This window comes from Panicum virgatum, chromosome 9K, assembly GCF_016808335.1.
Source record: "Panicum virgatum strain AP13 chromosome 9K, P.virgatum_v5, whole genome shotgun sequence".
In the NCBI taxonomy this organism is placed as follows: Eukaryota; Viridiplantae; Streptophyta; class Magnoliopsida; order Poales; family Poaceae; genus Panicum; species Panicum virgatum.
In genome coordinates, this window is record NC_053144.1 from 37,640,353 (window position 1) to 37,667,719 (window position 27,367).

The following is a 27,367-nucleotide window of genomic DNA, read 5'->3' on the forward strand; positions in this document are numbered from 1 at the left end:
CTGCATGGCATTTCTGAATGATCCTTGTTCCTTCAGTTGCTGGTACACACCTTCTCAACAAGCCATCAGAACAAATTTTGTAGAGGTACGGATCGTCCCACAAGTGTAGTCTACTTTCATAGATCAACTTTTTCTTGTTTTCTCCTGGTGGTACATATCCTAAAATCACAAAATTCACAATATTTGCATACTAGGGGGTGGAGTCCATTACCTTCATCAGCATGTCATCCCGAAGGAAATCATTTATCGGTAGTTCCTGCGTGTTAATACAATGCATACGCGACAAATGATCTGCAACAGAGTTTTCTACTCCTTTCTTATCTTTAATTTCACGGTCAAATTCTTGGAGTAGAAGGATCCATCGTATCAAGCGGGATTTAGCACCTTTCTTAGTGAGCAAATATTTCAAAGCAGCATGATCGGTGTAAACAATGATCTTAGCTCCTACTAAGTAAGATCTAAACTTGTTTATAGCAAAGACGATGGCAAGGAGCTCTTTTTCAGTGGTAGCATATTTTAGTTGAGCTCCTGTCAGAGTCTTTCTAGCGTAAGCGATCGCGTGATGCTTCTTGTCCTTAGTTTGGCCGAGAAAGGCCCCTACAACATAGTCACTAGCATCACACATGATCTCAAACGGCAGCGTCCAATCTGGGGGTTGGATGATTGGCGCTGAGATGAGTGCCTTTTTGAGGGTGTGAAAGGCAGCGAGGCACTCATTGGTGAAGTCAAAGGGTGCATCCTTAGCTAAGAGGCTCGTGAGTGGTCTAGCGATTTGAGAAAAGTCTTTGATAAAACAACGATAGAACCTAGCATGGCCTAGGAAGCTACATATTCCCTTGACATTTATAGGAGGTGGAATCTTTTCTATAACTTCAATCTTGGCTCGGTCGACCTCTATCCCACATTCAGAAACAAGGTGCCCTAGGACGATCCCTTCGCGGACCATGAAGTGGCACTTTTCCCAATTAAGCACCAAGTCATTTTCACGGCATCATTGCTAGACCTTATTTAGATTCTCAAGACAGTGATCAAAAGTTTTCCCATAGACGGAGAAGTCATCCATGAAAACCTCCATGATTTCCTCAATCATGTCTGAGAAAATAGACATCATGCACCTTTGAAATGAGGCGGGTGCATTGCATAACCCGAATGACATCCTACGATAAGCATAGGTTCCATAGGGGCACGTGAAAGTGATCTTGTCTTGATCATCGGGATGGATGGGGATTTGGTGATAACCAGAATACCCATCAAGGAAACAAAAGAAAAAATGGTTTGCAAGCCGCTCCAACATTTCATCAATGAAGAGCAGCGGGAAATGATCCTTCTTTGTAGCCTTGTTGAGTATCCTATAGTCAATACACATCCTCCATCCAGAAGGGAGATGTTGAGCGATTAGCTCATTATTGTCATTTGGAACAACTGTCATCCCTCCCTTTTTAGGCACTACCTGAACGGGACAAACCCACTCACTATAAGGCACGGAGTAGATAATCCCAGCGTCTAGGAGTTTCAGGACCTCCTTCTTGACGACCTCCCTCATCGCATTATTCAATCTCCTCTAAGGTTCCCTCGAAGGTGTGATAGTGGAATCCAAGGGAATGCGATGGGTACAAAGAGCTGGGCTAATTCCCTTGAGATCTTGAATCGAATATCCCAAAATGGTTCGGTGTTTCTCTAGGACGGTGATGAGTCTCGCAGATTCTTCTTCCGAGAGTTTGTCGCTAATGATTACGGGGGACTCGGTATCACCGTGGAGGAAGGCATAACGGAGTCCTGTGGGTAGGGGCTTTAACTTGATCGGAGGTCTATGAGGAGTCTCGTCCTCGGATAATTCTACGGGTTCGATAGAATCATCATCCACCTCGATGAATTTTTCAGCATCTTTTTCGAGGAGGGATTCTGGTGAGTCAACTAGGAAAACTCCCTTTACCTCTTCGATCGGTTCATATTTTAGGGATGGATCTGCCATGGAATTTGCGGCCCTAGCGATTTGGACAGAAAAGGAATCCTTCCCTAAACGGACATCAATCTTGCCATGAGTCGGAGCATCCGTGAGCAATTTCTCGATGGCGTGCCTAATCAAGAGATCGAAGTCTTGGACATCAAAGACATGAAAGTCAAGGATTATGTCGATGTCTTTGTGCCTAATAGACACATTCTGTAGAATCCCACCTCCTTCTAGGATTTCTCCAGAAGAAGTCCAAAAGGTTTTGTCGGTACGAACCAATGATACATCTTTCAAAAGGTAGAATGCACATTTGCCAGAGATGATGTTGGCTCCGACAGTGGGACTATAGAGGGTGTTTACCAAGGTTCCTCTTATGGTGCAAGGAATAGTTGAAGGAGGAGGGCTGATCCGAAGGATTTCTGGGGATAGCTCAAGCTCTCTTGACCACTCATTGCTCATAATGGTCGTCAGCTTCTTAAGATTTTCACTATGGAGGGCAGCTTCTATAGGGTCTGTGGAAGCAACGGGAACCTGTGGTTTCCTCTTGCAGAAATAATTCGAGGTGTTTCCGAAGTCTTCGAAAAGATCATCCATGAATTTAAAAGGGGGTTCCAGAGGTTGAATTTCTTCTTCCTCCGGAACTCCTAATTCGGGAGAGCATTCTAAAGCTGAATCTGAGATTGTAGGAAGTGGAAGATCGGATTCGGCTACTAGAATATCCTTATGGCTTGATGTATACTCTTCTCGGGAGGGTCTAGACTTCGATACGAAGGAATTGTTTTCGGTGATATGATCTAGAAGTTCTGTGCCTTCGATTGGAGTCTTATGGGAAAAAGACCCTCTAGCGCTTGCATCAAGATGATTGGCAGATTCCATGTCGAGATCCGAGAAAAAGTGTTGAAGCAACACATGATTGGCTATCGATAAGACAGGGTCGGATTTTACTAAGAGTGAAAATCTAGCCCAAGCCGCACCTATGGTTTCCTCCTCATTCTGCTGAAAGCCGAGGATATCCTTCCGTATAGCGACGATACGGGACTCGGGAAAAAAAATCTAAGACAGAACTTGTCTCTGAGTTTTCTCCAGCTTCCGTGCACACTCTCTACATTTTTTGTGTACCATTGTCTGGCCTCCTTTACGAGAGAAAAGGGGAACAACTTCCACCGAAGGGTATCGTGTGTCATGCCCGCAAAGGCATAGCATGAACACATCTGCTCAAACTCTCGCAGATGATGGTATGGGTTCTCGCCATCTAATCCAGAGAAGGAAAACTCCCAAAACATAGTGATAAGATCGAGACGGAGTTCATAGCCGGATGAAAGAATTGGATGCTCAGATGGTGGTGGTTCGAAGAACTCGCCAGTAGGAGCAGAAAGGTCTTGAATAGAGGGTTGCTCCATGATAGCGGGGGTAAAGATAGCAGAAAGAAAATTGAAAATTATACGAGAAGCTTTTAAAGGATAGCTTCTCTATGGACAGCGGGGGTCAAGATAGAAGGAAAGAAAGCATAAGATACGAGGACAACTAGGTAAGAAGAAAGATACAGCAACCGTTCCCCGGCAACGGCGCTAGCTAGAAAGCTTGTTGGGTATTTTAGCGTCACGAATAAATCCGCAAGCACACGGATACCGTTGTAGCTTTCACCTTAGAGTATTTCAAGGGTTATCGAATCCGCAGGGAACGTGTGTGCACTCGCTTCTATTCTAATCGGTCCAAGGACACACCAAGATAGGTAGAAGGGTAGAGAGGATCCCTAAGATAGCACTACTGCTGAGTTAAAGGTCGATCTCTAGGGCATAATAGTCGCTTCGGGCACCGGCTTACAACTGGTCTGCCAGTCGACTCCGGCCAGCAGCTCTACGCTATATCCGAACGTGGAGGATTACGAAGGACCAATAGTGCTGTCACCACCTATGGCCTACCTCTAACAAACCGTGGGATATAAGGCAAACGAAGGATAACCTCTAGCCTAGACACCACGTCTACACTATAGATTACTATTGCAGTCTAACTATGTTTGGTACCCCGTAGCAAACTACAGCACTCTGTACGAATAAAGAGCGACGAACCCGCGAGTAAGAGATCTGATCTTACTCAACTACAACCACTACTACCATCTATTATACCTAGTAAAATACTAGAGATAGGAACCACGAATACTTACTAAATACCGAAGAATGTAGCAACATCCGTAGAGGTACAAGCTAAGAGAAGAATGCCGACACCCCAGCACTTGTCCCGAACTACTCCCTCACTCTCGTAGAGGTACAAAATAGAGAAGAGCACCAAAGACCGGCGCCCGTCCTGCATACCTCTACCCTCTCCCTACTCTACGACAACTCTAAATCAAGAGAAGACTTGAGAGAGCACTCGATGGATGTCTTGATTCTTACCCCCTCCTCTCATATATATAGGGGGTACCAAGGCCTCTTCAGCCCCGAGATTGGACCCCTTTCTCCTGGAACCGACCTTGGCATCGAATGAGGAGTTGACACGTGGAAGGTAGAGCCAAGGACGAACCGACCTATGGTCGTCGGCCGACCAGAAAATGTGGCCGTTCGGCCCCAAACTTGACCGGGACACTGCTAGGTGGGCCCCCATTTCATATATGTGGGGCATGGCTTGTCTTAAGGCGGTTTGGAAGCTCTAGTGGGCTATGGATCCTCGTGAATGCGTCTGATTTGTCGAGAAGGTGTTGCCACGGATTGATGACATGTCGCCTTGCTTGTGGGGTACATTCCTTCTCATGTGAGGCTGTCTAGTGGGCCATTTGATCCTTATACATGGTTGGAATTTATACCTTGGACCACACTTCATAGTTTCCGGTGTTTTTGGCCCAAATTCACTTGCACACATTCTCATACCAACATCTATGGAATCTGTCAATAAATAACCCTATGCTAACACTTATTCCTTTCGACGCTCAACTTTTGCACAATAGTTGACGCTTGAAATGTGTCGTTAGTGAGCGTCAACAGCCGTCCCTTTTCTCCCCGATCATTGTTTTCACCTACTGTTGTTTATCTACGTGCTCCTATTAGTTGATTGTGTACTTCCTTATATTCGTTCGTGTGTAGATCTTCTTGTTAGGTTTATCTTTTTGCCATGTTTGTGTAACATTTTTGTAGTTATCTTTGATTATTCTTTAGATGTGGAGTATTTAAATGAGGGTATAGTACTGAACTAAAATGTCTCACCTCTTGTGGTCTAATCTATTTGAATGGTATCTAAAAAGAACATATTTCTAAGCTCTATGTACTGGTTGATGATATCTTTTGGCATTGAGTTGACATATTTGTAATGTCGCAACCGTGCCATGCTACCTTACCTTTGGTGCAATATTTCAGCAGCAGCAGCACTACCTATTATGTGCCATGTTGTAGCCATGGATCCTGCTGAGTTGTGTCTGATGATGGTGCGTAGGGTAGCTGTAGTAGTAGTTGTTCTCTGAACTTGGTTGCTAGGCTTAGGAGCTAGTCCTGTCCATTCATCACTTATGGCTCAATGTCTGCTATGAGTAGCTCCAAAATCACTTAGCCTACATCAAGGTTTTAAATCTCAGGCTATAGTTTTCGCTATTTCCGGCTATAGCTCTTCGAGAGAGATTTAGCTAAGTTTTTTCATGTACCATTTAGCTCTTAGCTACCGCTATAGCCAATTATAGCCTGTTTTTGAATATAGATAGTTAAATGGATTAGCCCTCTATTTAAAACATTGGCCTACATCTACAACTCCACCTACAACTTCACTTATACCCAATGTGCCATCTCCCATTCTCCCTAACTTCAAAAAGAAAATATAAAAAAACTTCAAAAAAAAAAAACAACATCTCCCACCGTTCCAGGCTGGGCCTGAGAAATGGGCCGGGTGCCGAGGAATCTTGCAGCCCATGCAACGTTCCCCGAAAACTCCGGATAAAACCCATCGTCATCTGCAACGGATCATCATCATCACCCTAAACCTCACCCGCTCCACCACTCCTTTTACCGCCCCCCTCTCCTACCATGGAGGCCTCCGCCTCCGCCTCCGCTTCTGCCCCCGCGGCGCTCCTCCCGCTGCTAGCCGCACCTCCACGCTTCCTCCACCTCCCTCTCCGCCGCCCCTCCACCCGCCGCCACGGCTGCGGGAGTAGTCTTCTGCTCCAGCCACCGCCGCCGCCGGGCCCCGGCTCCCGCGCCCACTTTAGGACAACCTGCTGCGCGTCGAGCTCCGACAAGGCGGACGTGCAGCAGGGCGGTACCTCGCTGCTCAGCGTCGCGGCGTTCACTCTCCTCGCCGCCCTGCAGCTCGTGTGGTTGCGGTGGCGCAGGGCGACGCACGGGGATTCCCCTGAGGTGAGCTTAAATAGTGGACATTTCGTTGGCTGCTGCTTTTTGTGCAGTCCTCAAGTTAATGATACATATTCTAAATAACAGAGTTTGTTTGAATTGATGTTCCATTTGCCGTGCTCTGCCTGTTGAATGTTGTTTTCGTTTTCCGAGAGTTCTGCTGATTGAACAATGTATTCTGGCAGGTTTTACATGAACATGGGAAAAACATGGTAAATAAGGTCCTTGGTGTACATAAAGAAACACAGGCTTATTCTGTAACTATTCATTTGACACCACCGATTACATCAGTAGATATTTCTGGACGACAAGAAGTTAGTTGCTCAACACTAACTGCAAATTGTTCCATTGAAAATGTTACAAGTGTTCCTGTGATGCCAGATACCGTATCAGAAGGACAAGATAAGGCCAAGTATTTTTCTAACAGTATAGGCCGGGTAGCTGGGCTACCTTATCAATTTTTATCCCTTTCAGGACATCAGGAAGTGGTGCAAAATAGCCCAGGTCATACTACCAAGCAAAAAGATGCCTGGGATACTAATTTAGTTGGGTGCCGCCAGAGTGATCAAGAGGAACATCTTGATTTTACTTCTCTTTCGTCCTTCAAAAGAATAGCAGAAGATCATCTTGATTTTTTCCCCCTGGCTGGCAATCGCAATTTGTTCGAACCAAGGAAAGGGATTGAATCCACAAACTCAAATGCAATGAGCTCTTATTTGCCAGCAGGTTTAACTTTGGAATTCATGTATTCTTCTTGCTACCTAGTCTGCTGAAATAATTTATTTATTTTTCATATCATCTATCATCTATAGAATGATTATGGCCCATCTCCTCTGAAGCATACTCCATATTCAGGGCACTTTGCTCCAGTTGCATGCTTAAGGGAAGGTCCTGTGAGTAAACAAGAGAAAGCTGTGAAGGACCATGATGATGCACCAGTAACTGGTTGGAGCATTTCTAACGTACTAAACAAGGAGAATCCAGATAACTTCGCTCAAGCAAAAAGAGGGGGATTGAAGGGAACTATGGATACATTCGATTACTCAAGGATATACAATAGTCTCTTAATTGACGGAAGGTATCATAATTAATAGATAATCAGTATGAAACTTTTGAGTCCGGAACTCCAACTTTTTGCATGTAGTGCTAGTTTCAAATTATGCACCTTGTGCATCTGCAATTTTTTTGGGGGTTGAAACATCCATTTGGTATTTTCAGACTGAAGGACTGTGTGGATTTGTTAGAAAGCATGGAGCAAAATGGATTACTTGATATGAAGAAGGTACCTTTCCAAAGTTTAATGGTTTTTACATTTATGAGGGGAATGAGTTTTCCAATTAGCCTCTGTGATAGGTAGTAGTATATATTTATTCTAAGATTGTCTAATTTTAGTCCTGCACTTTGAAATGCCTAATATTCATCGTGCAACTATAAAAAATGGAGCAAATATTCCCCTTAGCCTAAATCAGTTTGGTTATGCAGCATGACAACAATTTTTGACACATAATTGCTAAGTCATGTGAAGGCAGAAACTAAAATAGGAACATGTTAGGAACCACATGTCAGATTTTGCTGACTTCTAAGCAGTTGTCAATGCCATGTCACGGTTGGGGAGGTGTTTTTGGTAAGAAAGAAAATAGGAGCTCTACAATCCAGATCTTAGTTGGTTTTACCTGTCTTTTGTGTACCTTCCATTACCAGATTCCAAAATCAGGAACATCCTGTTGATGTTTTTGACTTGCCATTGATGATGAATAGGGCCAAAAGATGAAAATGGTGGTAGGATATGACATTCCACTGCCTAGGAAGATGCCATGTTTTGCAGTTTAGTGCCCACTAGGACAGTACAACATCTAAAACTAGGCTGATTATGGACTCATGGGGCTATATGCTCTCCTTTTACATAGATCAAGGCTAAAATTACACTACTACAAGAGCTGAGGGGGCTAATTTACTTCTTTCCCTGTAAAATATCTTCAAGCTCCTGATTCCCATTAATTTTCAGATCCACCATGCCAGCTTTTTCAGTATGTGTAAGAAGCAAAGGGCTGTCTGGGAAGCTCTTCGCTTCTGCAGATTGATTGACAGCCCAAAAATAAGTACCTTCAATATGCTTTTGTCCGTGTGTGCTAAATCACAAGATTTTGGTGGTAATTGCTGTACCTTGAAGTTCTAGCATTTCTTGTCAGATATGCCAGAGTTGACTCAAACCATGGAGTATCTACTTGTTTTCACTTTTACAGGAGCCCTCCAAGTTATGGAGCTCCTAAAGGAAGCTGGGCTAAAACCTGATTGTAAACTTTACACCACGTTGATATCAACTTGTGCAAAGTGTGGAAAAGTTGATGCCATGTTCGAGGTAGTTAACTAAATCACAAAGTTACATAGTGGTTTCCTTTTAATATATATTAATATACATGTTGTATTTACATTTTAGGTCTTCCATGAGATGGTCAGTGCTGGTATAGAGCCAAATGTTAACACATACAGCTCATTAATTGATGGCTGTGCTAGAGCTGGACAAGTGGCAAAAGCATTTGGTGCTTATGGGATTATGAGTTCAAAGGTGATGTTGTTCTGTCTGATGTGTTTTGTGTTAGATGTGCTCCTTTTTACTTTGGCTATAAATGTTACTGAAGATATCTTGCTATCGATTACTCTCTATATGGTTTTCAACTTTTCATACTTGTCAAACTTATTGGGTCATACCTGCAGTAGAAGGTGAAGCCAGATCGAGTTGTCTTCAATGCTTTAATCAGTGCATGCGGTGAATCTGGGGCGGTGGCTCGGGCGTTTGATGTTTTATCAGAAATGACAGCAGAATCTTCAGAATCAAAAGGATCCAGACCAATCCTTCCTGATCATGTTACTGTTGGAGCGCTAATGAAGACATGTATTCAGGCGGGCCAGGTGGCTTTACAGATTAAGCATTGTTAAGGAAATGCAAAATGGTAATATAGCATTTGTATCCAAAATCAAGTTGTGTTCATCTTGTTTGTATAGGCTGATCGAGCTCGTGAGGTGTATAAAATGCTTCAGGAGTACAATATAAAGGGTACCCCAGAAGTTTACACTATCGCATTGAGAAGCTGTAGCCTGACTGGTGATTTAGGGTTTGCACTGAAGATATATGAAGATATGGACAAGATTGGAGTAAAACCTGATGAGGTGCATTTATTAGTGGTAACCTTAAGGATGAAAATCCTAATGTGCTCTCTACATTTTATTTCTTTTTCTGTTTATTTCATGAACTACAGATGTTTTTGAGTGCTCTAGTTGATGTAGCTGGCCATGCAAAGAGGGCAGATGCTGCATTTGAGATAATGAAAGATGCAAGAGCAAAAGGTTTACACGTTGGAACAATTGCATACAGTTCTTTAATGGGAGCTTGCTGCAATGTAAGTTCTTTTTGCCCCCACCTCTTCCCCCACCCCCCCCAGTCCATTGATATATTACGAAGATTCCTTGTAGCTTATCATGATTTGAGGGCCACTGTTTCAGGCAAAGGACTGGAAGAAGGCACTGCAGCTGTACGAGGAGATTAAGTCTATCAAATTGACCCCAACTGTTTCAATGATGAATGCTTTGATCACCTCTCTGTGTATGTACCCTCCCACAAAGAAATTATAAACAACGTTTTCATATTCCACTTATATATTCTCTAGGAAAGAAAATTTACTAGATGTCCCTGTTCTTGTAACAATGCTACTTAGGTTGTTAAATCTAAATTGTAAATTCATATGTGGTCTGCTATCCAGTGGCTGAAAAACACCTAGGTGTTATGGAAACAAATCACCTAGCACTATTGTGGTGGTGGGACCTAGTGCCTAGCTTGCCTATGAAATGGAGAAGGGGGAGAGAGAAGGAGGATTAGATAAATTGTGGTAGGAAAGATATTTCAGTGGCACAATAGCAGGTGGAGGAGATACCATCGATAGTGTGGCAATGGCAAAATTCGCTGGCTGCTAGGTCTAATTGACCTCACCTAGGCAGCAGCCTAACTACTGGCTAGGTGGCTGCGTAGAACATTTCTTTAAGCACTACCAACATGATGTGCAAACTGTCACTTAAAACTTTTTCATCTTTTCAGTTTGCTTAAAATGCTGATGTGGCATTGTAGTAAGCAAACTAAAGCATGATCACACACTCATGCAGTGTCTAGTTGAAAGCCACTAGGACATAACTTTTGTAATTTGCATCTTTACAGATTGAAGTGGGACTTCATTTTGAATTTTAATGATCTACCAAGTTAGTTTTCAAGTATGAGGGCTAGCTAATTGTCGTAATCATAAAGGAGGAATGGAGGATCAATGGGTTTTCCATTGTCTGGACTCTGAAAAATGCATAATAGCTACTAGTGCTTTTCATTTGAACCTTGTGCTTTGAACATTCAAATAATGTTTGTTTCCATGCTTTTTATTAACCATGTAATGGAACTGCAGGTGATGGTGATCAGGTGATAAAGGCTGTTGATGTCCTTAATGAGATGAACAGAATAGGAGTCTGTCCAAATGAGATAACATATTCTGTCTTACTTGTTGCTTGCGAAAGGTAATAATTTGAGCAATGTATTGCACCTTTCAAATTAATTTTTCTGTATTCTTTAGATGCTTACAGCTGGAATGTAGAAACGGTGAAGCACAGCTAGGTTTGGATTTGTTTGAACAATTGAAAATAGATGGCATTGGCATCAATCCAACCATTATTGGTTCTCTGACTGGTAAGGTTATTTCTCCCTTTTCTTGTTATTGTATATGAGAACTTGAATTCTCTTGAGTAAAATGCACCCCAGGTTACCAAACATGTACCGCTGTGTCAGTTTGGGCCCCAAATCCTAAAATGTATATTTTGGTCCCCAAACTGTTTAAAGGGGTCCATCCTGGGTCCCAAATGCACCGCGCAAGCTTCTAATGCCGACGTGGTCTGCCACCGTGGCGCCAATATGCCAAAAGGCCCACCACATTCCACATCCCCTCTCTCTCCCTCCCATGTCAGATTCACCTCTCACCTTTCTCTTTCTTCCTCACCATTCTCCTGTCTCACCCAATCCATCTACTCTTGTACTCCACCTCCCACTTCTCCTAGCTGCCCTAATCTTGCCGCTCACCGAGCTCCAGCGCACCCTTTCCACCTAGCCCCCTCTACCGCTGCTTGGGGTCATGCCGCGACCTCAGCCTTGGCCTGTGTTGCGGCGTCGGGCGCTCAGATGAGGGGCCATCTTCAGCTTGGGGCACGGGCTGTAGATGAGGGGCCATCTTCGGCTTGGGGCACGGGCTGTAGATGAGGGGCCGCTTCGGCCGAGGTCACAATTACTACTCTCCCCAAGGGAGCCCACGCAGTCGGCGCCAAGGTCATGGCGGGAGCTGGCGCCTAGGCTAGCGCGTCGTCACCCGTGGGGGACGCACGTATGGCCATGGCGGAAGCTTCAGCTGAGGCCGTGGGAGCAAGGGGAAACTGCTGCTGGCCATGGCAGGAGTTGGCGCCTAGCCGCTGAGGCTGGCACGTCCTCGTCCGTGGGGAGTGAGGGGATGCCACCGACGCCATGGCGAGAGCAACAAGAGATGCATGGTAGGTGGCCAATGGATAACCCAGGCCACGGGCCGTCCATGACCTGCTTCTCCCCTCGCTATGGAGGCATGAGGGGAGGAGAGGAGAGAGATAGGAGGGGAGGGGAGAGGATGGTGAGTTAATATAATAGAAATTAAGATGGTTTTTTGCAAAATGTTCGCCAGCGCGGCACTACGTGGCATGCCACGTCGACTTTGGATACCCATGTGGTGCATTTGGGACCTGGGATGGACCTAAATACCCGTTTTGAGAGTTTGGGGATGTTAGAGTATATCAGAGATATCTCTATATTAGGTAGATTAGAATTGTATCTGTATCCTACTGTATCCGTAGGATAGGCTTCTTTCCCTCCAAGTCATGTACCTTGGCCTACATGTACCCCTATATATTTAACCCCAAGGTTCAGGCTAATACATCCATCCATTATACGCAATCTATTATTCTACTTTTTTTTTTTGAAACGTGGACATCCCCATTTCCATTACGAAAAACAGAAATACCAGAAGTTCATGCAGAGGAAGCGAGGGGGAAGTCGGGAGGGAGAGGAGAGAGGGGAGAGAGCGTATCGGTACAAGCTCAAGAGAGGGGGGGATATGGCTTGATTTTCAAGTTTCATATCGCCCAGCTACCGATCACCCGGGTCTTAGGCTTCCTAGGATACGTCCTCAATTAGAGTTTAACAGACCAGGTTAACAAACAAAGACAAGAGACTGCTGGATAACGGGTCACATGAAAATGGGCGACTGCAGCAACTTCACGCCTCATCAGCAGAAGTGTCATCATCCTCCAAGTGGGCCGGCCCAATCAGCAGAGGTGGACGTTGTTGCTGAACCAGAACCCTGTGAGCGCAGGAGAGGAGCTTCACGCCATCCATGATCTTGTTCTGCATATCTGAACTATAAAGACCTGCCCAATAAGACATGAGAGCACAGGAATAAATCATAACTAGAATCAACGCGTGGCGTTGCCGCGCTTGTGCTTTTGGTAGGCCACTGCGGATACTTCAAGATTATTTATCTACCTGTTTGATGAAAATGAGTAAGCGTTAATTATTTGAGGACATGAGAATTGAGTTGAATCATTTCAGGGAACTCTTGTCTAATATAATCATGCAAGGTAAAAAATAAATCTCCGGTTTAATGTCAAGCGTTGGGAACATAATGCTGTAATATAGAATCAAGGATTGGCATGTGAAGATGAATGCTTCATTTTCATATATCGAGCAAATTGACACTCAGTTTGATTGGTTTCAAAATGCTGTTTTTGGAAACCATGAATGTAAAGATTTAGATGTTGCGCTACATCATAAGTTGATCATTTTCTGTATTTTATCTACTATTTTGCATAGAGAACGAATGATCAATCACTACAACATCACTTATGGCCCAAATACGGAAGGTAGTTAATTTTTTAGAAGTGGGTCGATATGAACGGAAAACGTCCCACACATTAACGTGAGATTGGGATTCATGGGCATAGAGATTGAGACACGGATGACCATAGGCTGACAGCGAATGAACAAGTTTACATGGCAAGCAAGGATTTGTGTGTGGTGTGCTGCACGTGGCGCTGAATGAGGACGATAGCGAAGCCTCCTCAAGAACTCCAGCTGCTTACATCTCTACCGCATCGAAGCTTGATCTTTATGCGCAACAAATATTTCAGAAAGGGTCATATCCAATCACAACAAGCAGCCACCGGGAGCAAAGAATTAGAGATTAGGAACTGAGATAGTGAGATTGCAAAAATTACAAAGATTGATTTCAGATTGGAAATTGAGGGACATGCAATGTCCTGCTCTCCACGGAAGCGAGAGCTGCTGCATCTTGACGCTTTAGTAGCATTTCGTCATACAGTTTATTTGCACAGACATGGCTTGGACAAGTTGCTGCGATTGCCCACCGCTCGGCCGCCCGGTACCCTGTCTGTATCCGATAGTCGATGCAGAGGACGCAGCACTGCTGCATGTACTAATCCTTCTCCTCACGATGCTCCACGTCGTCTGCTTTTGCTCTTCCAGAGGGGAGGCACTGCAGGTGTGAGGAGCGCAACCCCAGCGGAAGCAGCGATGGCGTCATGTAAACTGAAGATTTTGAGCAGCGGGGGACAAAGGGTCATGCTGCAGGCTGCAGCAGGGAGAGGCGCCCATGCATGGTGTAGCCTTCTCGATGCTTGCAAGGCGGAGGTGAAGGGAAGGGACAGGCATACTTAATGGTCGGCGTGGTAATTTGTCAGGTAGACGGCGGAGGATGGCGGGCTGTGTTGGCGGAGGGAGGAATGGGCGTTGCGACAGCCGGGGAGCAGAGGGCCGTGCGCCAGAGGCCGCGCCGGCGTGTGGAGAGCGCAACGGTGCGCGCGAGGAGGCGGGCGATGATGCGACAGCGGAGATAGTTTGGGAGGCTGCTGATCCTGTCGATTCCTTCAACGTCGCCGGGGCCGGGAGCGATGGAGTAGGAGAGGGTGGCGGCGGCAGAGACGGGCAGTGCGGGATGGTGGAGATCTAGACGGGAGGTTGTCTTGCGGAACCTCCACCACCGGCGTCCCTCCACCACCCCTCGCCGCCTTGCACACTCCTACGAATCTTACGCATCGTGGCGGAGCAGCTGGAGAATTTGGTGCCGGTTCCTCGCAACCCGACGGCGGCGCGGCGGCGGCGTGGGGGTATGGCGACGTAGAAGAAAGGTTAGCGTGGGCCGGCAATCTCAAAGCCGCATGACGCGTCGAGAAGCTGGCCGAGGGACGGGCCGTGCTCGCGCCTTTTTACCGTAGATGCTAGATCTGACGACCCAGAGAATTCTAGGTGACATGGCCCAATGACAGCTCGGGAAATAACCCAGGTTTCGATTCTTAAAGATATCAGCCGGATTTCTCAGCAGCTTGTTTTTGAAACATTCTTCATTTCTTTTTTTCCAGATAGCCCAACAAAAATCCCAGCAGCACCAAAAGTGTACACGACATGTCCTCCTGGCAGCCAGTGTTTAATCCAATGTTTATATTGTGCAAGGTTTTCTGGGATGTTGGTAGCCCCCAAGCAAAGACCTACCAGCCCCCAAAGGACTTTCGCCACAGGGCATTGGAAGAAGAGATGATCAGTATTTTCAGCAGAGGAGCAGAAATAACAGGTCGGGGATCCCGACCATTTCCTCCTAATCAAGCTGTCTTTCGTAAGGACAGCATTATTTTCCAAGAGCCACATAAAGATTTTGATTCTGTGTGGAATCTTAGCTTTCCAAATACATGAGAAGGATGACCAGAGTCGTCAGAAGTGAGCTGGTGGAGAAAATGCCATTTGTATTGCCTTTCCAGAAAACCTCATCCTTATGTTATCAAAGGGAAAGGCATAAATCTCATTTACTACACTAATCCAAGAGTCAAATGGGGGGGGGGGGGGGTAACCATCTGGAGAATTGTAACCAAGCACGTCTAAGCAAAGATCATACAGGGTAGGGAAAAGAGTGCAAAGTGGTCTATCCTTTATCCAAGGATCTTCCCAGAATAAAGTTGATAGGCCATTCTTCACACTAACCTTTCTGTTTGACATACATATATATATATATACATATATATATATATATACATATATATATATATATATACATATATATATATATATATATATACATATATATATATATATATATATATATATATATATATATCTGGTTTTAAGGAGGTCAGACCAGACAGGAGAGTCATCAAGTCTATGCTTAATTGCACCAATCACCCTCCCACCTTTCATATATTTTGCTCTGACAATATTTTGCCAAAGGCCATCTTCTTTTTCAAGTTTCCACCACCATTTGCACAAGAGGCTTATGTTCATTTTCCTAATATTTTTTATCCCCAGTCCTTTTGATTTACTTTTGCACACAGTCTCCCACTTGATCAGATGATACTTTTTTTTTCAAACTGCCACCCTGCCAAAGGAATCTATTATTCTACATGGTATCACGAGTTTAGGTTCTGATCCAAGGTCACAAACCCTAGCCTCCGTCTACTTCCGCTCTACGCACCCCTGGTGGGGGGGGGGGTCCAAACAAGGGTGCTGCACATCAAAGAAACATATTCAATGTAGTTTATTACAAATTTGAGTCCTTCTGCTTGCATTTTTCTACTTCGATATGGTGTACGTGCACCACGGTAACTCAACGTAGCTTCGCCCTGGCCCCGTGGGAGATCTATCTCCATGGTCTCCACCGGGATCGAGGTTTTTTATCTCTCGCTGTCAATTGATTGGCATCACTTTTTTGTTTTTCCAATCCAAGATCGGTTTGCGTCGCCCGTTGCCTGTCATCTTCATACTCTTCTACTCCGACATCGGCGTCCGCTACACCGGCCTCCTCATTATCATCACGCTGCATGGCAGGGTTTGCAGCACTGCAGTGGCACTTGATGCTGCTTTTTTTTTCTCGAAAGCGCAGCTGCGCATCATTATATTAAGAAGAAAGAAAGGGTAAGAACGCCAAAAGGTACAAACAGGGCATGCACCAAGCCCAAAACAATACCCTTGAGAACTATTACAAAAAATACACAAGGGGTGAGACCTGACCAACAAGAACCATGGGCAAGCACCTATACCACTTGATTTCCAATGGCGAGGATGTGTGACACTCCACGAGCCCCAGCAAAAGACCACTGTCGTAGATCTTCATTGATGACTGAGACAACACAAGATATATCAGGAGTGATCCTATCAAAGACACAGCAGTTGCGATGCTTCCATAGGGTCCATGGTGTGGCGAGGCTTGGGAGGTGGAGTACGCAGGGAAGAAACGAGTAGGAGAGCGGCTTGAGAAGAAGAACGTATAAGATATCGGGAACCTCGGCGAGGACTGCTCTTGTCGCCGGCGGCAAGATGCGCCAGGGCGACCGAGAAACAGGCCCACCTAGGGATTCTATTTCTCGATGGATTGTTTACACCATCCAGGTTCACCTTTATAGACTAGGTGCCTTACAAATCTCAACTTTCCTTAACTAACTCAAACTGATATCTATTAAAAAGGAAACAAACTATTCCTAATCTTGTTGCTAACGGATTGCTGGACGTGGACGTCGCCGGTAAACACGGCCGACGAAGGAGTCCGTGATATTTCCCCCCTCCCCGAGAAACAACTCGTCCGCGAGATGAAATTCTGGATAAGTGTCAACAAAAACCGGCAGGCGTTCCCAAGTGGAATCAGAATCAGCCCGTCCTTCCCACTGAACCAATAACTCCTAGGTACCACGATTCAGCCGAGCACGTAAGACCTTCTTAGGAGTCGGAACGACACGGCCACGAACGATGGGCGGTAAGGGAACTGGAGCAACTGTAGGCGGTACCCCAGTAAACTTCTTCAAGAGACCCACATGAAACACATCATGGATTTTGGCATTCTCCGGGAGCTGCAAACGATAGGCGACATTGCCAGTGCGAGCGATAATCTGAAATGGCCCATAGTACCTGGGAGCAAGCTTAGAAGTGCTCGTAGTAATGCCCACTGCAGTTCGATGATGTAGACGAAGCAATACTCAATCACCAGCTGAAAATTCCACCGCACGTCGCTTGGAATCATGACCGGCTTTCATCACCAACTGAGCTTGATAGATTGTTTACACCATCCAGGTTCACCTTTATAGACTAGGTGCCTTACAAATCTCAACTTTCCTTAACTAACTCAAACTGATATCTATTAAAAAGGAAACAAACTATTCCTAATCTTGTTGCTAATGGATTGCTGGACGTGGGCGTCGCCGGTAAACATGGCCGACGAAGGAATTCGTGACAGTCCAGGCTCCCAAAATAAGAAAGGAGTCGAAACCTTTTTTTAACCAGACCATCCACTCTGGTGCTAGCAGCCATCCACCAATCAAAAAAAGGAGAGATCATTAAGTGGAGCCAAGGTTTGTAGGTTGTATGTTTGCAAGACAGTGAACCAGACTTGTTGGGAAAAAACACATGCTACTAGCAGGTGATCCGCAGCTTCCTCAACCTGATCACAAGAGGGCAGGCAGCAGGGTGGGAAAGACCTTTCCTGGCCAGGCGATCAGCTGTCCAAATTCTTTTCAATGCAGCTGTCCAAAGGAAGAATTTGTACTTGCCTGGTGCCCAACTCTTCCAAATCGGTTTCCAGGGGCCAAAGTCAGTAGCTCCAATGAAAAGAGCCTCATAAGCAGATTTGTTAGTGTATTGTCTGGTGGTAGAAAATTGCCACAAATGAACATCTTCCACTTCTGGTTGCAAGGAGAAATTAGAGAGAAAGTCCCAAAATTCAAGGTACTCCGCAAGGACTTCTAGAGTGAGTGCTCCTTTGATGATGTGTTAGAGTATATTAGGGATACCTCTATATTAGGTAGATTAGGATTGTATCTGTATCCTACCATGTGTTATTCTACATAGTATCACGAGTTTAGGGTTTCAGATCCTAGACCACACCTTCCGCTACCTGTCGCCGCGCTGCTGGGCTTCCACGGCATGCCTCCTGTGCGCCCTCTCGACAGTGTCCTAGCGCGCCCCCGGGGAGATTGTGGCGCCCCAAGGAGATGGCACGTCCACGGTGGAGAAGACGTATACGGAAGACGACATCGGCAAGGCGGGACGTGAGTAGAGTGGGGTGCGTGAGGCCAGTGGGCCCTGTATGTTAGTGGTGTGCTTGAGGAGTTAAATACTGGAGTCTGTAACCGAATTGGCAACTCGATTTTGATTTCTAAATAGATAAGGAAGGTTATCCCAAGATTACAATCATCCTAAACTAACCATATCCGGAGTTGCCTAATATACTCTAATATCCCCGCAGTCGTAGCAGTAGCAACACGAACAAACAGACTGGAAAGCAATGGAGATACCCCCCACAGTCGGAATGCCGGTGCGAATGCTTTGACTGGAGTAGCTCATGCAGATGATAGCCCTTTAGGGCCGAAGTAGTCGAGGTTGAGGTGGACTTAGTCAAAGCCGTAGAGAAAGGTGTAGGTCCGAGCGTTAGCGAAGGTGCCCAAATACACAAAATCAGCAGCTTCTTGCTTATGACAGCAGCAAGACGGTGAGCGGCGGATGGTGATGGTAGACAAGGCAACTGAAAAGCGCTTGAGCGTCTTCCTTCAGCAACATCAGCGGTGGTGTCCGCGCGAAAATTACAATAGGCGCGGACTCGGATCGAGTGCCAGTTTGACGAGGCCCGGCACTAGATGGCACCACTGCCTAAAAAGGCGTCGCCACTGGTGATGATGGCTTGACCACGAGCATCGACGCTGCAGCCTGGGAAGGCGCAAAAAACCTCATCCTCGAGAAGGTTGACGATGATGCGGCGATGAACGGCAGGGCGACGCAATCTGATGTCTGATCAGGGAAAAAAGGAAAAATAGCAGCAGCAACAAGAAGAGAACCCCACATGTAGAGAGGTCCATCTACATGTAGCCTTATCCATTTATCCATCTTTTTTTCACATCATGCTATCAACAGATGGCGAGGTCGTGGGATAGAGAAAAAAAAAGTCGACAGGTGCCGGATGGTGCAGGGCGCTTGAGGCCAGATGGCCATGCTGCAGCTTGCCTTGATGCCGTGCAATCCACTGGTGCTCCTCCCCATGAATCAGATCGATCCATAGGGAGAGGATTCTTCTGATTTTTGCTGCTGTGAAGACACTGGGGCGGCTGATCCTCGATCAACCACAAATCCTATGAGGACGCTGCCCCGATAGAGATCGATCTCCCCGGTGCAGCGTGAGGGTAGCGGAAGCCGGAGACCTAGGGTTGGAACCTAGACTCGGGATACCATGGAAGATTAGGTATAATGTGTAGGATGTATTGCATTGAGCCTATAGGGTGAATATATAGGAGCACATGGCTTGAAGGGCAAGTAGCCTCTCCTGGAAATAAGGAAGATTATCACGAGATTACAATCAATCCTGAACTAACCATATCAGGAGTTGCCTAATATACTCTAATAGGTACTAACGAACCCAAAATCCTGCTCAAATCATGTGCTTTGTCAGCCATTAAAGATATTTACATCCTACGACAAACATAAATGTACATCTTACGATTGCAGAGTTTATGTCGCTAGGATATGCATTGACATCAAGTATATTACAAAACTCAAAATGTATCAGAACATACATAGACTTCACAAATCAGTTCCACCGGATAGGGCTTTGCACCCTCTTGCTCTAAACTATCCACGATCATATCAACCACTGGCTTCACCTTCTCCACAAGATTGGCAAATTTTTGGTCTGTACACTCAATAGCCATGCCTTCTCCTACTGGGGTCAGGCTTGCCTGCGGCCAATAGGACTTCACCAATCCAAGTACATGAGACACGTACTGGCGGGTGTTGTCCGAGAGGTACTTGACGATCTTCTGCGGAGCTCCTCATAGTCGCTCCAACAAAGTCTTGACTTGTTCAGTGCCCTCCTCGGGTATATCTACCATGTCCACTACGGCTTGTGCAGCAGCCTTTAGCTCATCGAGCTTTTCCTCCCAGAGATCTTTCTCCTCAGCCATGTTTTTAATTTGATGCATAGCTTCGACGAGCTGCTTGTTACACTAATGCTGCGGATACATGCCCGGGGGCTGACTCTGAAGATGGCTTGGCTCATCTCCACCAACCCCAAATCGGCTGCTTTGTTGTTTACACACGGCAAAGTAAACTACTCGCAAGTACAGAGGAGGATAAATCCAAACAATCAAAGATCAGGGGCCAGATAGAAGACTTACCAGCTAGACTTCCTAATGGGAAGTTTTCTTGTCCGGATCAATTTTGGGACCGATACGGTCACCAAAGTGCTCGAGGTTGCTTGAATCCCTACAGAGGGCACTGGTAGCCCTTGCTAGGAGCTTGTACTCTTCTCTCCGCCTGCAGGAACACTCTGCTAGGCAGGGGGGGTGTTTTGAGCACCCACCAACAAAGGTTGCAGCGGGAGGATATCTTCAGGACCACCCACCGGCATTTGCTGATCCGACAGAGTTGCCCCAGTATCACTTGCAGGTCTACTGGGAAAATCGATACATGGGTATCTACTTAGTGTCATCCCTGCTAGCCTCGATCCTCAGTTTCGTGTGTTTCGTGCTGAGGCAATGAAGAAAGAAGGAAGAGCAGATCAATAAAACACCAGGGTATTTAATAAAGCTATTGCTTCAAGCAAGATTTCATAGTACATACTTGGCTTCTCCGGAAGAGGTCGCCGTCTTGCGTTTGTACAACGCCATTCGTGGCGCCGTAGGGTGGCTTGCCCCCCAGTCGCCTTGCGAACTGGGACTTTTATCTCCACCACCCGCGCCAGCCTCCCCAATGTCTGCAGAGGAGAAACTCTCGTCAAATTCAGAGTCTGCTACGGCATCCGCATTGTCTGAATCTCCACCCGGTTGATGGACATGTGCTTTGTGCGCACATGGGAGAAGATGCTCGAGACGGGTGATTTCTGGAAGTGGTGGACTACTCCGATATACATTTATATCATCCTGCAACAGAAGTACAAATCTTAGTATACAAGACATACAAGTAGTTGACTTGCTCAAATCTATTACTTTCAAGTACCTCTTTTGGTGAATCTTGCATGGTGAAAGTATCTGGAACCGTTGGAATGCCATATACTCTGTCAAGTACTCGACGTACCCAACGCCCCGCTTCACTCTCGGTAATCTTTTTGGGGGTAAAGCAGGACGGATCCTTGATTCCTATGTAATAAAAGCCGAAGTTGCTTCGCTTCTGCAGAGGTTGGATTTGTCGACCCATCCAAGACATCACAATCGATGCTCTAGTCACCTTCCTCAGATCCTTGATTGTTGCGGACGCATTCGTGGGAATCACGTACAAGCGGACTCGGCTCAAGAAGACGTCCACGTCACTGGCATCTAGTGGCTAGATTTCCTTTTTGTTAGTCTATTTTCAGAGTTTGTTGAGAGGATAAACATTGAGTATTGTTCGGAGATAGTTTGCTACAGCCGGGTACTTAAGGAGCTCGGCAGATTTGGTTTGAGGGTAAGCAATAGATGAGATCCTAATTACTCAGAGCCTCCCAGGGAGGGCGAGTATCTATCTCTACGTTGCCAATACATCTACTATATCATTGATCCAATCCAACAACTCGTCTGCTTGAAATATGTTCTGAGCTGATGTGGACCACTCACCACGGGTTTTAGGAGAACCACGTGTCCTATCTGGTAGTGAGGGAGCATGGTTTTCGATATAAAACCATTTGGATTTCCAGTCAATCACCTTGCTGCCCCTTTCGCACTTGAAACCCAGCACCGCCTACAACTGCTATTTCACTTTGGCTCGGCTGGGGCTTAAGGTGGAATAAGTACTGGAAAAGGTTGAAATGGGGCTCGATGCCTAGAAAAGCTTCGCACAAACGAATGAAAATGGAGATATGGAGGATGGAGTTTGGAGTCAAGTGGTGTGCTTGAATCCTCCAATGAAAAAAGAAGGCTGCAGAAGAAATAGCAAGTGGGAACTCCAAAACCGCTTTCGATGAAGGGGATAAAAGCAACCATTTCGTCTGTTTGCTCAAATAGACGGCTGTGACCTAGAGCAGGTCGCCATTGAACTACCGAGTGAGGCTGAAGAAGGTATTCATCGACAGGAGAAAGGATGTTGGATTCGGTGCACTTACTTGCCAGCCATCCATCATCAAGTGTAGGGGCGCTGTTTGCAGCCCCCTTTTCCTTCCCTTTGCTGCTCGATCTCTTGGGTGCCATGCGAAATTCGACGAGTCGCTTCGAGCGCATACACTCTGGGGCTCTGGATTTGTGCAAGAAGTCAGCCAAGAAGTGTAGATCTAAGAGGTGGTCTGGGGGCAAGAAGAGAAAAATTCACGAATAGATCTAGTACTGGTGGCGGAGAGAGCAAGAAGGCAAAGGCGGTGGCCAGGAGAGTAAACTTGGGTAAAAACCAAAAAGAGTTACCACACAGTTAAGTAACCAGTGGCAGTGGCAATTTGGTAAATATTGGAAGACTAAGAGGCACCCCGCAGTTTGATTTATTCCAAAAAAGAGAGTTTTAGATTACAGTAACCAATCTACCCGTCTATACCATCAGGATAAATTAACTTTCTATACGTTATCCTATTTTAACTACCTGTGGAGGAGTAGAACTAGTCGAATAGAAGGAAACCACCCGATAGACATTGAGAAGGACTCCTTTAGTAGTACTCGGCTAGAATTTCCATGTAATCTCTCCCCCCGCCCGCCCCCCCCCCCCCCCACTATACAAGGGGGGACCCCACCAAAACATAACATCATTTAATGCAATACAAACCACCAATAGAACGTAAGATATTACGCATCTCGCGGACTGAATCTGTCTAAAGCTTTGTGTTCCTTGCACCATCGGTTCCAGACCTCGGCGAAACCCTATCTGCAAACCTACCACCTTGGGGTATCCCTAGGTGCAGGCAGCGCCCTATTTTCCGCAGTGGATTCCCCGCTCTGCCGCACTCATTGTCGTCCTGCGGCAACAAATCGTGCAGAGATGCCTTTGCTCATCTTCGATCAGGGGATGCGCCTTCGTCGCAGGCTACACGTCGCACGCCTCTAACTATCTACCCTCTCCGACTTGCTTCGTCTAGCACAACCTCATCACCAGCATCTCCATCTCTTCCCCGACTACTTCATCTACACCGGCAAGCAGGGCCCTTACGACTGCCTCGATACATCACCGTCTTCGTCTCTGGCGCTTTCCCTTATGCGCCACCACCTCTTGCGCCCACAATGGTGCGTCACGACATCATGTGCAGCTCCCTTGTCTTCGGCAACCTCAACAGCTCTGCCAACCATGGCTACTCTACGCAAGGCATCCTCAACCATGGCTACTCGCCCACCAGCTCGGCTACCTCGACATCGGCATAAAGTGCTACCATCTGCTTGAGCAATCTTATGGGGTTCCACTCTAGCCACAGCATCTACAGCGTGTTGTGACTGCAGGGGGATGTCAGCTCGCCGACTTCTCTCTAGTCTCACCGTCTGCGACGCTCCCGCTGTGACTGCGGGGGGATGTTAGAGTATATTAGACATATCTCTATATTAGGTAGATTAGGATCGTATCCGTATCCTACCATATCTATAGGAGAGGCTCCTTGCCCTCTAAGTCACGTTCTCTATATATTCAGCCCCCAGTCTCATGCTAATACAATCCACAATTCATATGCAATCTATTATTCTGCACCGTGATCCAACATGCATCAGTCAAGGCGTCAAACACCGATCTCTTTCGAGCTCTAGGGGCTATTGCAGCGAACAAACAAGGTAGTAATTGATCCAATCTTTGTCCATGTAACCATCTGTCCAACCAAAACAATGCCCACTGAGAAGAAAGCCTTGACCTGCTTTGGAGCATGGACAGGAAAGAAGTTCCACACCTTGTCGGCTTCTGTCTTGTGCAAACACAACCACCGTATGTTGAGAGCCTAGCCGAGTTGCTACAGGTTAGATATGCCTAGACCACCGAGCTCAACTGTCCTTGTCACCCGAGGCCAAGCAATGAGGCAATGTCCCCCTCTAACATCTTTGCGGCCCTTCCACAAGAACCCACGTAGGCACTTGCTATTGCCTTCAAGGCCCAAGGAGGGAGATCCAAGGCCATGAGTAAGATGTTAGAGGGGGACATCACAAGGTTATGTTCTTGGATCTCAAGGATGAACATAACTTTTGGTGTTTGGCCGGCGCTAAAAAGCTAAGGATCATCACATTGGCTGGATTCTTATGCCTTCATCTGGCCTAGCCACATGGTCCATCACGTTGGCCTGGCCGTGCCACGCGGCACGACTTCATCAACCTGGCCCTGAGCAGCTCTGTCTCCATGCCACGACGCTCGTCCAGTCTGATGGCACCACACTTACCTATGCTCGTTCCGGGATTGCTGCTTGTGTACGTATGCATAGGGCATGTACACATGCACATGTGGTGATGCATGTACCGTGTGCATGCATGCTGGGCGTTGGGAGTTCCAATCCCCATCACCAGACGACAAGATGGCTACCCCTATGACCTCGCCTCCTTGTCACACGCGTGAGATTGGATTGATCAGTGATCACCCAAGTGCACGCGACTCACTCCATCCGTGTCGCAATCGGTCTGATCAGCCGTTTGCACACCTCCGTAGGATACCATGAAGTATCGTTTCCGAGTACCGTACCACACGTCCCCCAGTACGCGGCTGCCGCCAATGGCGGATCAACAGGGTTGTAGATCCGCCAGTTGTGCCACGGCATACCCTACAAATCCGGCAAATACAGGCAATCAATATGTCCTTGCCACCTATTAGTATCCACACCCAACTTTTTTTTTTTTGCTTTCGAGTGCTGCTGGCTCACAGTCCAGCGACGCAAGCGGCAGCACCCAGACTAAACCCGCTGGCTAGCTCAAGTAGCAAAGCTAAATGTGACGCCTGCTATTGATTTGCATGCTTCCGTAGATGGGGATGGCTGCATTGGTTCCAGATTGCCGGTGATGAAATGACTAGTGACCACCACCGATTGGATTGCATCTATTATATCAATTTCTCAATTTTTTTAGATTACACAGTACAACTCAGACACTCACAATATACGCACATCCCTATGAATGCCCATATGAGCATCTTCGAAAACTGAGCCGGCGAATCCTCGAGCAGGCGTCTTGCTGTCAAAGAGAACATCGCCTACCACTGAAAGAACAATACCGTTACATCCTAGAATGTTCGCTCCCAACTAGCCATCTTTACTATGGTTTTAAAGTTTGCCAGGTTTCTAATTAGGAGAAACTGCTGGTCACCATTTCAAGTCCAAACTAATCCAAATACTCTGCTCAGTTATATACTCAACTAACATAATTTTTCATAATTTCGATCACATAACTTATTCGTGTGTTCTAGAGAGAGCTTTTCTATTCAACCTTATGGCAACCTAGCAGCCATACTAGTTTGACTCTCCTCTTGTTCGTCGAGCGATTTTAGATATAAAAATATCATTAAATATATGACCATACTTTTAGTTCTTTACCCTTATGTACTAAATTTCTTGGCAAATTTTATCTTTTTAATCAAATTGTTTGCTATATCTTAGAAAATTATATATTGAAGTATTCATCCGGCATACCCTAAACTAAAATCCTAGATCCGCAAATGGCTGCTGCTGCATCGCCTCTTCGGGCAGCAGAGGCGCCACCCGTGGTCTCCTCCGCCGTTGCATCCTTACCGCCGCCGACCATATCCACGACTTCATCGTCGATTATGCGTAGCCGCGCTCTGCGCGCATGGTCTTCATCAAGCCATTCAAGTTCTTCGTCGTCTTCTTCGAGCACCACCGCTGCTACCTACGGATCGTCTGGTCCCACCGTAGACCGTCCGCCTATCCTCTCTGACTCAACTTCATCTAGCACAACCTCATCACCAGCATCACCGTCTCTTCCCTGACTACTTCATCTACTCCGGCAAGCAGGCTGCATCGACATCTTCTACCCTGTCGTTATTCTGTGCCTGCGACCATTTTGGAGGCCTTCTCTGTTGTTTCCTCTTACAATGGCATGTCTGGTTGTGCCCTCTACCTTGCACGTCCGATATTGGCAACATTGGTGCGTGCCTTCATCCTCGACTTCGTCCTTGATGCGTTCTTGGGTATGGCAAACCCGGTGCACGCGTAGCCACGGTGGCCTTGACCTCATCCTCTGCATTGATCTCCCTCCTCGACGACTGCCTCAAAGCGTCTTCGTCTACAACACTCTCCCTTATGCGCTACCACCTCTAGCACCACCATAGTGCCTGCAGCTTCACGTGACCGAAGTCAGCTACGCCAACCACGGCTATCCTACGCATGGCATCCTCGACCATGGCTACTCGACACCCTCCAGCTCAGCTACCTCGACATTGGCACAAAGGGTTACCATTTGTTGGAGCGACCTTGTGGGTTTCCACTCTAGCCATAGCATCTGCGATGCACTGACCGTTGTGGCTGTGGGGGGTTGTCAGCTCACCGACCTCTCTCCAGTCTCACCGTCTCTTCCCCGACTACTTCATCTACTCCGGCAAGCAGGCTGCATCGACATCTTCTACCCTGTCGTTATTCTGTGCCTGCGACCATTGTGGAGGCCTTCTCTGTTGTTTCCTCTTACAATGGCATGTCTGGTTGTGCCCTCTACCTTGCACGTCCGATATTGGCAACATTGGTGCGTGCCTTCATCCTCGACTTCGTCCTTGATGCGTTCTTGGGTATGGCAAACCCGGTGCACGCGTAGCCACGGTGGCCTTGACCTCATCCTCTGCATTGATCTCCCTCCTCGACGACTGCCTCAAAGCGTCTTCGTCTACAACACTCTCCCTTATGCGCTACCACCTCTAGCACCACCATAGTGTGCCTGCAGCTTCACGTGACCGAAGTCAGCTACGCCGACCACGGCTATCCTACGCATGGCATCCTCGACCATGGCTACTCGACACCCTCCAGCTCAGCTACCTCGACATTGGCACAAAGGGTTACCATTTGTTGGAGCGACCTTGTGGGTTTCCACTCTAGCCACAGCATCTGCGATGCACTGACCGTTGTGGCTGTGGGGGGTTGTTAGCTCACCGACC

General features: G+C 46.6%; 1 protein-coding gene across 3 annotated transcripts in view; it reads left to right on the plus strand.

The window, feature by feature from the left end:
• The first annotated feature begins 5,899 nt into the window (after positions 1 to 5,899).
• Positions 5,900 to 27,367, plus strand: part of LOC120651314 (pentatricopeptide repeat-containing protein MRL1, chloroplastic-like) — a 34,279-nt gene continuing 12,811 nt past the window's right edge. For all 3 annotated transcript variants that reach the window (XR_005666114.1, XM_039928781.1, XM_039928780.1), the window contains exons 1-13: positions 5,900 to 6,285; positions 6,465 to 7,005; positions 7,135 to 7,357; positions 7,498 to 7,561; positions 8,285 to 8,429; positions 8,523 to 8,638; positions 8,717 to 8,845; positions 8,998 to 9,189; positions 9,283 to 9,447; positions 9,537 to 9,677; positions 9,781 to 9,880; positions 10,722 to 10,830; positions 10,908 to 10,999. Coding sequence is in view for 2 of the 3 variants with exons in the window: in XM_039928781.1 (XP_039784715.1) it covers positions 5,956 to 6,285; positions 6,465 to 7,005; positions 7,135 to 7,357; positions 7,498 to 7,561; positions 8,285 to 8,429; positions 8,523 to 8,638; positions 8,717 to 8,845; positions 8,998 to 9,189; positions 9,283 to 9,447; positions 9,537 to 9,677; positions 9,781 to 9,880; positions 10,722 to 10,830; positions 10,908 to 10,999 (2,347 nt within the window). In the remaining variant the exon portion in view is untranslated. The remainder of the gene's footprint in view (positions 6,286 to 6,464; positions 7,006 to 7,134; positions 7,358 to 7,497; positions 7,562 to 8,284; positions 8,430 to 8,522; positions 8,639 to 8,716; positions 8,846 to 8,997; positions 9,190 to 9,282; positions 9,448 to 9,536; positions 9,678 to 9,780; positions 9,881 to 10,721; positions 10,831 to 10,907; positions 11,000 to 27,367) is intronic.